The sequence below is a fragment of the Maylandia zebra genome, linkage group LG14 (assembly GCF_041146795.1).
Source record: "Maylandia zebra isolate NMK-2024a linkage group LG14, Mzebra_GT3a, whole genome shotgun sequence".
In the NCBI taxonomy this organism is placed as follows: Eukaryota; Metazoa; Chordata; class Actinopteri; order Cichliformes; family Cichlidae; genus Maylandia; species Maylandia zebra.
The window spans coordinates 32,151,234-32,164,691 of NC_135180.1; the positions used below are offsets into that span (position 1 = coordinate 32,151,234).

Here is a 13,458-nt window from a genome sequence, read left to right on the forward strand (position 1 = left end):
CTCTGTCATGCTACCTTCATAAAGCAGATTTAAGGAGAAAAACAACCAAAGTGAGTATATATCAAATGCAATACTACTGCATTAAAAGAATAGACAAATATATATATATATATATATAAGAAGTCCTTCTTCTAATATATTTGTCAATTAAAAAGAAAGAGGAAGTGTAATCATACTGGGAGTAAAATTGTGAACCAGTAAAATATCTGAAAGACAGACTCTAAAAGATTTCAGCTTTAAGGTATCCAGTATCACACTTTACCACCTGAATGTATTTTATCTTTAAAGCGGCTGCAAAATGTTTTAAAGTTGTTGATGTTTTATTTTGAGGGTTGAATGAGTGTCACAAAAACAAACTGAGTGAGCAACTTTCTCCTCAACTCAGTCACCTCAAATCAAGGTTAGGAAGTCTGACACCAGCAATAATCTCTCTGTAAATACATTTTCTGTTAATCCACAGAGTGGGGAGAGTCGTAGATAAAGGTGGACTAGTCTGAGTCTTTATCTTCTTTCAGAGATCCTCCTTCCTTGCTCAGAGTAGGGCATAGTTATATATATTGTAATTTCACCCTTGATTGATCGCTTAGTGTCATTTAAAACCTCAGTGGTTGAATACCGGAAAGCAGGATAATCCTGTCACTATGTGTCCTATTTTTATTTTTATTTTTAAAGGAAGCTGATATGATGATTGTTGGGAGGATGGGATGTTAGAGATTGGATAATATAAGGTGTGGGTTATGGATGCGTACACATACAGTTGTGTTTTTCAGTGTCCTGAGAATTCCACTGACTTTACTGTAGATGTCCTGTAGAAAAGGTTAATATAAAAACATCTATCAAATGACAAAAGCTCACTTTAGACAAAGCGGCTATGCTTGTACAATAATATACTGCTCAATGCTGTTGTGATTATTTGAATTGCAAACATTTTAATGAAAATATAAATTCAGTGTTGGTTTGCACTTAGTCTTAAATGGGCCTTTTGTCAATGTGACAGCAATTTTAGAAAGAATAAAACCATTGAGTGGGAGTTAAGATCTGCTTGACAGGTTTATTGTTAGGGAAATTGAAACAACTCAGAAAATATATGTAATTTAGGTCCTTGAATTTTTTTTAAGCTTGTGTTTGCATATGTGCATGCTGTTAGTTATGTGCTCAAAATGGTCCAATTATAGGGGGGGAAAAAGGTTAGTCTGACATATTCCAGTTGTAACTTGGATGATTTTCATTGAGTGGCAATTTTGAATCAACCTAAACTTCAGGGTTAAGCTTGTGTAGTAACCTAATGTGAATCTGAATGTGTGTGTTCATTTGTAGCCGCTATGGGACCCCAGATGAGCTGAAGCAGCTGATTGATGTGGCTCATTCAATGGGGATTATGGTGCTCCTGGATGTCGTTCACAGCCACGCGTCCAAGAACACGGAAGATGGCTTAAATCGGTTTGATGGATCCGACTCATGTTTCTTCCATTCTCCACCCAGAGGGGTGCACAGCTTGTGGGACAGCCGTCTCTTTAACTACTCCAGGTACTTGTATAGTTTTTATAACTTTTTAATAAGTATCCAGGTTTTTGACAAATTCTGACCATGTCATCTGAATGTTTCAGCAATTAAATAAAGTTTCATTAGACAACTTTTTTCTGGTCTTCTATTGACCAGTCTTGGTTGAGCCAGTGTGAATTGTAGCCTCAGTTTACTGTTCTTAGCTGACAGGAGTAGTATCCGGTGTGCTCTTCTGCTGCTGTAATGCATTTGCTCCAAGGTTTGATGTGTTGTGCATTCAGAAATGTTCTCCTGCAGACTTTTCTCCTAGCCCTTATCCTATAACCTATTGCATTAACACCACATTTTTCCCCAGAGAACTACAACTCACTGGAAAATTTTTATCATTTCAGATTACTATCTGTAAACCCTAGTGATGGTTATGTGGGAAAATCCCAGCAGATCAGCAGTTTCTGAAATACTAAGCTGTCTGGCACAGACAGCCATGCTGCGGTCAAAGTCCCTCAAATCTCCCCTGATACTCAGTTTGAACTTCAGCAGGTTGTCTGACCCTCCCTAAATGCACTGACTTGCTGCCATGTAATTGGCTAATTAGACATTTGTGTTAAAACACAGTTGAATAAGCGTACCTAACAGACTTGCTGGTGAATGTCTGAAACTGAGAGGTAATAGTTAATTCACGTTTATTCAGTCACTTTGATACAGTGTCATTTTCAATTGGTGGGGGGAAAAAAGTGTTGAAGAGTTTCCACAATATAACTAAATGACAATGTGATTACTTACTCATATAAAGTAGTAGTAAAAATGGACATGCTGTGTAATATTAAAAACCATAAACCAAAACCACAGAACCAATTTACTTTTGTTCTTTATACCATTTAAATTTACTGTGATTAACATCGTCCTGATTAGACATTATATATTTTTCAAGATCTTTTTAGCGTGATTTGAAAGCAAACACATCCCTGCTATTTCTACTCCTCCATTATGCTGTACCTGCCGTGGAGATTTGAATGTTACATACTGTTAGACATTGAACTTATGATGAAAAGACACTTTGTCTGCATCAGCTACATATAAATGTAAACACGTGTAAAGATTGATGAATGAGGATAAATGGGAACCTGCCATATCACTTGTTACAGTTTCTCAGACTGCCTTGTACAGAAAGATTTGTTGAAGGTCAAAACCAAGACATGCTCTCAAAAATGGCAGATTACATCGCTCAACCAGACGGCCGTGAAGTAAGGCACTGATATATAGGTGAAGTGTAGTGAATGAGTGGTTAACTGAAAACTCAAGTTTCCTCCTTTTGCCTTGATTTTCTTTTCTTTTCTTTTTTTTTTTTTTTTTTTTACCTTTTTGTACATTTGTTCAGCTAGGATCGTCACAGTGTAACAGAGATTTGGTGATGTTCGTAGTTTCAACTAATTACAAAAGTGTTAGAAAACAGATGAAAGGCCATAAATAGGCAGGTTATTTTTTCTGTCTCTGCTGGTGCTCAATGTACACCAAAACTATCGACTGGTGTTGTTGTTCGCCCTGTTAATTGGGTGTCTCTCTTGCCTCTGTACCCTGAAAATGATCCCAGCACACATTAAAGAGGAACAGGCACTGTTGAGTCTATCAAATGCCTTTTTGAACTCGCTTTTAATAAGTGTGTGTCAGTGTGCACCACTTTCCAATACATTATACAATGCTTAGTGTCAGGCAGGGGGGCTATAATAAGAGAACAAGGTTCTTCTTTCATTAGTTATTGAACCCTCCTCGTATCAGAAGCACTCATTAGACATGGTGCAGACATATGCCACAACTGGGAGGCATATGAGGAGTCATTTGTAAAAGCCCAAAGGAGCTCTGCAATGTCATAGCCAGTTCATTTGTCTTCTTTGCCTCTCGCAAGATGTTTGGACACGTCGTTTGTGTCAAGCTTTCTGTTACTTTCTTTGGAAGGAAATGAACCTCAGAGGCTACCCGTGAACCTTGTGGGATACACAGTCTGTTTTTAATCAAGCAGCCTTGCTATCAGCCATCACATTCTGACCATGATGTTCTTATTAGGTTGACAGAAGCTGACTGATACAAGCTATCAGAGCAAATGCACATTTTCCTTGTTGCTGCCTTTTTTGCTTTGCTTCCACTTGTGCATCTTTATCAAAGAACACCTTTTTTGTTGTATGTGTTCCACTTCAGCTTTTCCTCATAAAACATTCAACACAGTCCAGAGAGAATGCTGTTTAGATAGATGCCTGCTATCCAATTTGTTAACTTGAGTTGCCTCTGAGTCAAATGTGTCTGCATTCGGTATTAAGAATGTCTGGTTTTGCAAACATTGGTTCCAGGCTCTAGGAATGCTAGAAGTGGGTTTGCTGTTGCTGAATACAAACTTGGCTATCCAAGAAGCGAGCTGCATTGAAACTATAAGGACACATGCATATGCTGGTGGTTGTTAAGCCATTTTTAAATAATTGCTAAATTGAACCAAGTAAATAATAAATGTACAAAAAAATATTTAAGCATTCATGCTGTAATGTCATCCATCCACCTGCCATATTTTCAGGTCTATGCTGTATAATCAGCATTCTGATATTGGCTGTGTTTATTAATTTGTTTTAAAGGAAAACATTCTTAACTTTCAGTAGTCTACTTCTTAGAATTGTCTTTCATTTTTTTTCGACTTTAGGCAAAAACAGCCAACTTTTGCTTGAAAATTTCCTTTGATGTCTCAGATTTTCTTAAAACCTACAGGGAATGCTTACACTTCATGGCCCCATAATAAAGTTTTTTATGGCTTTTCTTTCATGTAATTACTTGGTGGACACTCATATTAAACATGCGCAGCCATGCATGAGAACACAGCGGTCTCATCCACTGGCTTCCCACATTAGCTGTTTGGGGGGGCTAGCCAATCAAAAGACAGTTAGCTTAACCTCCTAGGACCTGGCATCCACATATGTGGACATCACATTTTGGGTTGTCTAGACCAAAATACAAGATTTTTGCTCTACAAGTGCCTGATATCCACTTACGAGGACATTATACTGCCTGTTCTATCAAAATTTAAAACGAATGTCCTTGAATGTGGATCTCATTTTTCTCCAAAACAAAAATCAGTAAAAAAAATGTTTTTACATTCATCAGGTCCCAATCAGCCCATATAGCAAAGATTTCAAGCATGCCATGAAAGAGTTCGGGTATTAGGAGGTTAAAGAAGGTAAGGTGGTGGCCTGAACGTGACAAGAGCTAAAATGGTTTGTTTCAGTTAACAAAATAAGAGGCTCCCCAATTTAAAGAGAATAAGATAAATATGGGTTTTTATATTAGCGGCTCTAATAGAATACAAATTTGGAGCTGGAATGTAGCATAATAGGTCAATAAGTTGTCAAGATGTGGTGTATGTGAATGTACTAGGTGTGCTGCACCAAACGCATGGGTATGTGTCGAACAGAAACTAATTTGGGGACATCCACATCATTCATCGGTGTCTGTTTCCTTCATGAACCTTTTTAAATACGTCAAAGTCACCTTGACACAGTGACCGGGTAAGTAGAGTGCTTGTAGGGGGGTTGGCAGCCAAAGAAGCCAAGCCTTTTTGCAGATCAGTAGTGAGAGTTCTGAAGAGCTTGCTGTGGGTCCATTCTATATCCCCAACCTCTCTCAGGATCATTTGCATCAATTTTTCATCAATTTTTGTGTGAATTCTTAAGATATGAAAAATGGGCTTGGGGCTAGGCTTTTGAAAATGCTTTTTAGCTTTTCTCTCTGTTGATGTTCATGTTGAAAGGGAGGACTAACTATTTTCACTTTGACAGTATTATTCTACGCGTGCATGTGTGTGTATGTATGCATATATCATTCTTTTGTTTGTTTGATGTATAATATAATGCTAAGACACTGATCAAGTTATATAATTAGACCTGAATCCATGTAACCCTCCACTGTGTGCCCAATAAAACTAGATACACAACAAATGATGCAATTTTCTCTCAAGCATGAGATGACACTACAAAATCTGTTTCCAGCTGTTACCAGCTAAATGCCCTTTAAATTTTGAAGTTCTAGAATAAGAAAACTACACCCAAGGAAAGACATCTAGGGGAGCAAGGAATCACCCTGGTGGTAACTGGCATGCTTTTATTTGAAAGAAATGGAGCAGAAACCATCACAGAAGAAACAACAAAAACTCTATTTCCCTTATGTAAAAACATGAATGCTCCTACTTGGACCAACTTTGTGCTGTAGCTGGGGTTTTGGTACTGTCTGATCAATCACTAAACCCACACTTGAAAACTCAGTCACTCAATCCAAATGCATTCATTTCAGTATTTAACACCCATGAGTTATTTCCCCTATCCCATCAGGTCACACAGCAATGGGAAAAGTAGTTTTTCCCCTCTAGTGAGCTTCGGCTAATGAGTTCAGCTTAGCAGTAGATGTGCAAGTTGGCTTCTTGGAACTCCCTGTATTGCTACCAGTAGGTGCTTCATGGAGTCACTGGATAGGATAAGATACAAACACTTTACCTTCATGCCCCTTAACCATTGAAAACTAGACAAATAGGAAGAAAATATCTATAGTTTGTGAATTTTTAAATTGAGTGTTGTACCTGGGGTAGCACAGTAGTGCAGTGGTTTGTACTGGTGCCTCACAGTGAGAAGGTCCTGGTTTTGATGTATTTTCATGGTCTCCCTGTACTTATGTGAGTTCACTGTTTGTACCTCAGCTTCCTCCCACAGTCCAAGGACATGATTGTTAAGTAAACTGACCAGAGGTGTGAATGTGAAAATGTTTCCTCCTGTTGTGCTTAATTTATGATATAGTATAGTGTCTCTTATCTTACGCTAATGTGCAGTTATTCAAAAAATCCAAAAGCTTGTTATGGATGACACTTTGGCTACGTTCACACTGCAGGTCTTAATGCTCAATTCCGATTTTTTGATCAAATCCGATTCTTTTTTTTGTCTGCTTGTTCACACTACAAATAAAATGCAACAGCAAACGCTCTCTAGTGTGAACGCTCAAAGCGGCCCGCATGCGCAAAAGAAGTCACACACAACGGCTCTGTTTAGACCCAGAGCAAACAATATTGTTTGACTGATGGCCCTTAATATAAAGACTTCGGACTTTACGTTTCCCAATTTTTGCTTTAAGTTATTTTGTTATTTACATAATAATGTAAATAACCTAATAATTATCCTTATTGCTGTTTTAGAGAGGAGCGGTGCTTCAAAGGATAGTTGCAGATTTCTGTCAGAATCTGCAGATTATAAAATACAAATAAAATGTTCACGTTGTCTTCCCAACAGTTTCACTGACATCTACACTGGATGGCCAGGAAGCGTTCGCGATGTCTTATCGGGCGCTTCTCCGGAGCTGATAATTGGCATCTGTCTTGTGTCGGTGACATAAAAGACGGATTTAATGCGACATGACCGTTCAAACAGCAGTCGCTTTCTAAAACATCGGATATGTATCGGATTCAATACCACATACGAAAGTGACCCAGATCGGATTTGTGCCGTTCACACTGTCATACCATGATCGGATATGGGTCGCATAAGGTCAAAAAAATCTGATTTGATGCGCTTTCGCCTGCAGTGTGAACGTAGCCTATGTATGGGTCAGATCCTAACTGGTTTGTAGAAAAATACAGCATGAGAAGCCCTGATGGTGGGCCGCAGTGGCCCTTTTTCATTGTTTTTAATTCTTGGTTTCACTTCAGCTCTTTGCATGTTAGAACTTTAGTCTTCTCCTAGCTGGCAAGGACCAACAACAGCACAAGCAAGAGTAGCCCACAGACCGGTTTTTGTGACTCTTCCCCTTGGTGACAGTAAACCTCTACAATGTTGAGCATGTAAACATGTTGGAGCCCTTAGTGTGTCCAGGTTAAACGATGGATGGATGGAACGGAGGAAGGAGTTTGTGTACTCTGTGACTTTAAAAACTGGATCTCCAGAAAGGCACTGATTGCCTTTGGTCATGCTCCTAAAGTGACGTACCACCTTTATGCTTGAACAGTACGTACTATTCCACTGAAAACTGCTGTATGATTTCTGGGTCGAAGTCCGAGACCTAACTCTGAAAGATTCAAGATTCAAAGCTCTTATTTTTAACCAATGATGACAATACACATGAAGGATGGGCAATTTTGTCATAGAAACGGATGTTTGCTGCACAAATTGACGTCAACATGGCCAGAACAGGGAGTAATTAAAAACTAGCAGGAGCACTGTCTTATGTTACCAACTGTAATGCAGGATCTCTAGCTAACTAGATAACAAAGTTTGAAGACTAGTAATTATTATCTTTTTTTTTTTCTTTTTTTTTTTTGTTACTGTGGTTATTTAAATTACTTTAACGGCTTCCTTATGAAAATCACTTCTAAATGTCCTGCAACTCCTGAAATATGGTCCACTGGAGAAAACTCTGAAGAATTAGAACGGGCCTTACAGACAGCCACTGATTCCTGAAAGATGGCAAGTACAAAGTGATACTAATTACAGGTTGCTAAACATACAAACAGTCTCGCAGGCAGCAGAATATTCTTCCTAAGATGCCAAGCAAGAGCAGATAGCTGCCAGGCTGCATAAAGAATGCCAGACAAATGGCAGATATCTAACACAAAGCAAAGCAATACAGGGACAGTCTGTCAGACCTCTAGATGAGAATTTACCCAGCAAGGCAGCCAGTACTATCAGACTCGTGGAATGGCTGCTTACAATGTTCTGCTACACAGTATAAAGATGTAATTTCTGCACAAGTCCAACACAGCACCTGTGTGCATCAAGGCATGTGTGATTTGGCTTACTGAAATCACTGTTTTACTGGAGAGCGGTTAAACTGAAAATAAAAAATCAAACTGTTAGAGAACATTTCAAGCACACACTGTAGTAGCCTCAAAAGTAAAAAAAAAAAAAAAAAGGTGTCCAAGTAAGTCATAGTCTCCCAAAATTGCCTTTAGTTAATGCATGCAAATCTGAATTTGAAAGAAATGTGATTGATAAATAAATCAAGTTTAAGCCCAGAATGTGGTTTCATTGATGTTGACACTCCTGTCAGTGTCTCTGTCCCCTGTTAGATTATAGAAGGTTTTGAAATGTGTTAAACGAGCCACCTCATTTGTCCTTTTTGGTCTAACAAATGCACCCCATACATCGGGTTGTCTGGTGACACAGTTTGGGCATCACACTTCTCGTGGAATGAACTGTCAGCTTCTAAAATTTATTTGGTCTTATCTGCAGCTTACCTGTGATGTTGGTAAAACAGGGACTTAAATCTCTCTCCACGCCAACCCTAACAAGTTGACATGTCACCTAATGCAAAATCTAGAAACACGGCAACTTATGGCTTCTTTTGGCTGGAAACTGAGTGTAAATACACACTGTAATACCGGGCACAGCTACAGCCAGCATGAGGGGCAAATAAGCTCTGATGAGGAGCAACTAAACATGATTTTTTTTGTTATTTTATTTTATTTTATTTTATTCTGGCAGTGTGCACTTGCAGGTAGAACAGAAACACCCATGACAGATTACTTTGTCTTACCCTACAAGCAGCAATATTAGGCTTTTACTCTATTAGTGCTCCCTAACCAGGTTTCACTGTCATGGCAGAGCTTTACTATGAGGACAGTGTAATATGCAATTTGCTTTTGTATTAACACCACAGACCAAGTGATAACTTCATTGAACTGCATAGATAAGTGGTGCATTGCATTGGTACAGAGATCTAACTTTCTCACCGTAATTGGACTTGATGATAAATGGCATTGTGGGTCCTAATGTGGCAGTATGGTTTCATCTTGGGCCTCTGGCTCTCACTGGCTATTATCTCCATCCCGTGAGGATACATTGTGTCTGAGCCTTTGTTGGCTCTGCGCAGTGGAGTGGAGGACCTAATCTATTTATCACAGGGTCTGCGTGACCACCCAGCCAGCCTGCTATATCGGATCATACCAGGCTCTCTTGTGATCTTTCTCTAGGGATGGAGGAAGTACCGATGTAACATGCAGCTTCACACCTGTCAAACAGTGCTGGTGTTGGTCATCCCTGAGGAATGGAGCACAGAAGGGAATGCATTTAAATGTATTTTTGTGTCATGGCTTTCTTGGCCAAAAGAAACTGGGATTTTGTGGGGGGTTTTTGCCACAGAGGTGTAATCCTCAGGTTTTAGTGTTAGATAAACCTATAATACATTTTAAAGATAAAGCATTATTAAGGACATGAGCTGTCTAGTGTTTGTGTGAAATTTTTCAGTTTTAGATGTTATTGAAGTGTTGTTGAAGCATGAATCTGGGTCTTCTTGCTGCTTCACCAATTTTTTGACATGATGAAATTGCAAAAAATAAAAAGAATTGAAGGGCCCTTGGTGTGGTATTGAGACAGGGGGAAAACTCTGTGTCTGACCTTTGTAATTCAGGATACTGTCATTCAATAATACATTAACATTTTAATTGATGAAGGAAATCAGCCTTACTAGGAGCTTATGTGGTTCACTCTATTTAACTAGACAGTGAAATGCCCCCTATAACACAGCAAAAATACTTTTGATGAGGTAAAACATTTGTCAGACAGGAGCGTCTTTCATGGTGGGCCTATACAGCTGCCAGCCAACTGGCACCATGAATACATACAGTTGAATTATTTCTGTTAACAAACCCTTTACATGCTGTATATTCTGAAGTGTAGCTCAGGAAGTAGAATCATATTTTACGTACTACAAAGACACTCCGTGGATACAAATTTATCGCAAAAACAGAAACCTTCATTAGATTTATATTTATAAACACATAGTAGTCACAAACTATTACAAACCGTTGTTGGAGTATGGAGAAGATCTGGGCCTGGCCTAAGCAGAGGCAGCATCTAATCAGTGTAATGAATGTCATTCGTGTCTCATCCCTGGTGCTTTGCTGCTTCCTCCCAGTTTGGCATCCATGTATGCAGTGTTTCATTTGGTCCTCATTACACACACTGCATATAGACAACCAAATATTGAGTTTTTACTGATGTTTCCATGGCAACACACCTCTCAATGGAAAGAGTTGAGGTGTGTAGTGTACTTTGCCTTGAGAGGCTGTTAGAAATCGGATGACTCGCCCAGTCAGGAACGGGGAGACTGGGGCCATTTATGGAATCCACCTCCTCTGTCCTCCACCGACACAGTCCAGTCAACAGACACAGTGAGCATTTGCATGCTTTGTAGCACACCGTGGGCTACACTACAACCACAGTTAACGCTTTCAAATTCAAATAGGTTATTGGCTTCTTTTTTTTTTTTTTTTTTTTTTTGTACAGTCTTTGACCTCTTGTTTGTAGGACATTGTAAAACAATGAAGATGAGGCCAAAGCAAGTAGAAGTGTAGGATTTATCTCATCCTCAAGAGAGGAAACTCCATTCCTTGCGCAGTGTTTGTTTACCCAAGTGTGGCGTGAAATCCTATCACTTCAAATACACAGAGATGGGCTTGGTAATATAAAACGCTTGCCCAGTGATCGAGTGAAAGCATGTGATGGAAATCAGAAAACTTAACCGTACACTGTAAGCCACTGATTTGTAGTTTGACAACTGGTTATTTGAATTGGTTTTCTCCTCAATTTAGTCACCTTACTTAATGAAAACACCGTTCACTCTCATTTGCGCTCCATCTCCGACATAATATAAGTTTGGTTATCAATATGTGAATGTCCTGTAGGGGTGAAAATTAATCTCTGGTGCCTAAAGTGCACAGTGAGATGTGTGAATAATTCACAGCTTTTGCTTTGCCTGACCTTGAATGTGTGTGCTTGTGTGCGCGTGTGTGTGTTTTTCTAGCTGGGAAGTGTTGCGGTTCCTGCTGTCAAACCTGCGCTGGTGGATGGAGGAGTACCACTTTGACGGCTTCAGATTTGATGGTGTTACTTCCATGCTGTACCATCACCATGGCATCGGTAAGACTGGTTTGTGTGCACCTTATATTTCAGAGCTGTGTGGTGTGAGTAAAGCCTGTCATCCTGCTCTTGTTTATAACTCGCAGTGGAGTGTACACCACACACTCCCGAGTGTTAAAGATTAATTTGAGCTTTGTTGAGAGGTCTAACTTATCCTATCCATCATGAGGGAACTTTTTTTTAATTTTATTTTATCAAAGTGTTAATGTAAAGGCTTAATATAAAGGTGAAAGGTTAATAGAAAGGTCAAAAACGTCATCAAAACAATTTTTTTCTTTTTTGTTTGTTTGTTTGTTTGTTTGTTTGTTTGTTTGGGTTTTTTTTTTTGGGGGGGGGGGGGGGGGGGATTTGTTTTTTTACCAAATTATATTTAGAGAAATTTGGTCTGGTAAAACAAAAAGACTGTTGTCTGAATTGAGATTTTAAATAAACGAAATTAAAATATACTTGGTGTAAAACGTAACCTGTATGCCGTCAAAAGTTGGGATAGGACCATTAGAAATGTTGTCATGGAGGTAAACAATACATTTTGTTTAGCAAATGTTAGACAACATTGGTGAACGATTTTCAGAAGTTGTCTGCATAGTGGATTTTAATGTGCTGAGTGCAAATAGGCCAATTAAAACATCTGATTAGCTACAATTTATAAAATGTGTAGTTTTATGTCTTCTCATCTGTATGTCATTGCTTCATGTGATAACATGTAACATTTCTTTATGTAACAATATATAGCAGGGTTATAAGATAAGAAAATCTTTATTCTATATTTGGGAATTTCCTATGTTATAACATTTGATGCATCAGCAACAGTTATAATGGTAGTATTAGCAACAAAGTAGCAGTGACAGTAACTAAAGGTAAAAAAATAAATAAAGAAATATGCAAAAATATATGTTTAACAACTGAATGTCTTTAGAAAATTGCCTGACAGAGCAGGTCTAGATGAGATGTTGTTTCATGGAAAAACACATTACTTGGCAACAATATAGTTTTCCTTCTGCTAGAAATGTCAAATCCAAGATCAGAGTAGAGGGCAAAAGGTCAAATGGAGAGATGATAATATCTGAACTTTGACAACTGTGTCATACTTGATACAAATCCAGTTCAAACAAGCCTAATTATAGCAAAATTAGATTAATATTTTGAGCTGAGTCTGAAAATTAGCGCTTACCTTCATTTTTGCCAAAATTCAGGGGTCAGAATGTATTTTTGGTGTTAGAACTGCTCTGCTAGCATGCTCATGAAAACCAGAACCAACAAATAATTTTAAGTATCATTTTCAGTTTCTGCAACTCAAAATTAGTACAGTTTGACTACTTTTAATTTGGAAGAATTTTGACTGTACACTGTCTTGGATGCACTTGAATAATATTCAGTGATTAATACTGTCCACCTTTTAAAAATAAAACTTTAGTTCTCATTATGCCAACAAAACACATTTTTAAACATGCCAAAAAGTGAGATAAAGTGAGATCAAGAATATTCATCTGTATTTAATCTTAATAATAATTGCTCCAGAGTTTAAATCTCTCCGCGTACCCTACAAGTTCTGGTAAGAGCTGCTCTTTAGTCTCTAGAGGCATTTTTATTAGTTTCTTATCCAAAGGAGCCTTCGGCCTTCATTAAGATTACATTTATTTCACAATTTTAGGACATTTTAGAAATATGTCAAGAAGAGAAAGCAAAGCGGTAGCATCAGTTAAAAAAAAAAAATCTGTAGTTTGGGTGAAAACATGATGAGTGTTCACTGTGTGGGTGTTTACAGGCACAGGTTTCACAGGGGACTACAGTGAATACTTTGGCCTACAGGTAGATGAAGATTCTTTGGTTTACCTGATGCTTGCCAATCACATTCTTCATACCCTTTATCCTGACTGCATCACTGTTGCAGAGGTAAAAACCCACTGCCACACACACATCTTTGCATTCACTAACTTTGCAATGACACTGCCCAGAGCTGTTATTAATTAAAAGAACTTATTAGTTAGACATAGCTTACTTGCGTATTCATTGCTGTAATTAAAAG

The 13,458-nt window shown here is 38.4% G+C and overlaps 1 protein-coding gene across 1 annotated transcript in view; it reads left to right on the top strand.

The window, feature by feature from the left end:
• Positions 1–13,458, top strand: part of gbe1b (glucan (1,4-alpha-), branching enzyme 1b) — a 98,655-nt gene that overhangs the window by 26,943 nt on the left and 58,254 nt on the right. Inside the window, exons 7-9 of the mRNA XM_004560558.6 lie at positions 1,318–1,527; positions 11,317–11,432; positions 13,198–13,325. Of these exons, the coding sequence (XP_004560615.2) occupies positions 1,318–1,527; positions 11,317–11,432; positions 13,198–13,325 (454 nt within the window). The remainder of the gene's footprint in view (positions 1–1,317; positions 1,528–11,316; positions 11,433–13,197; positions 13,326–13,458) is intronic.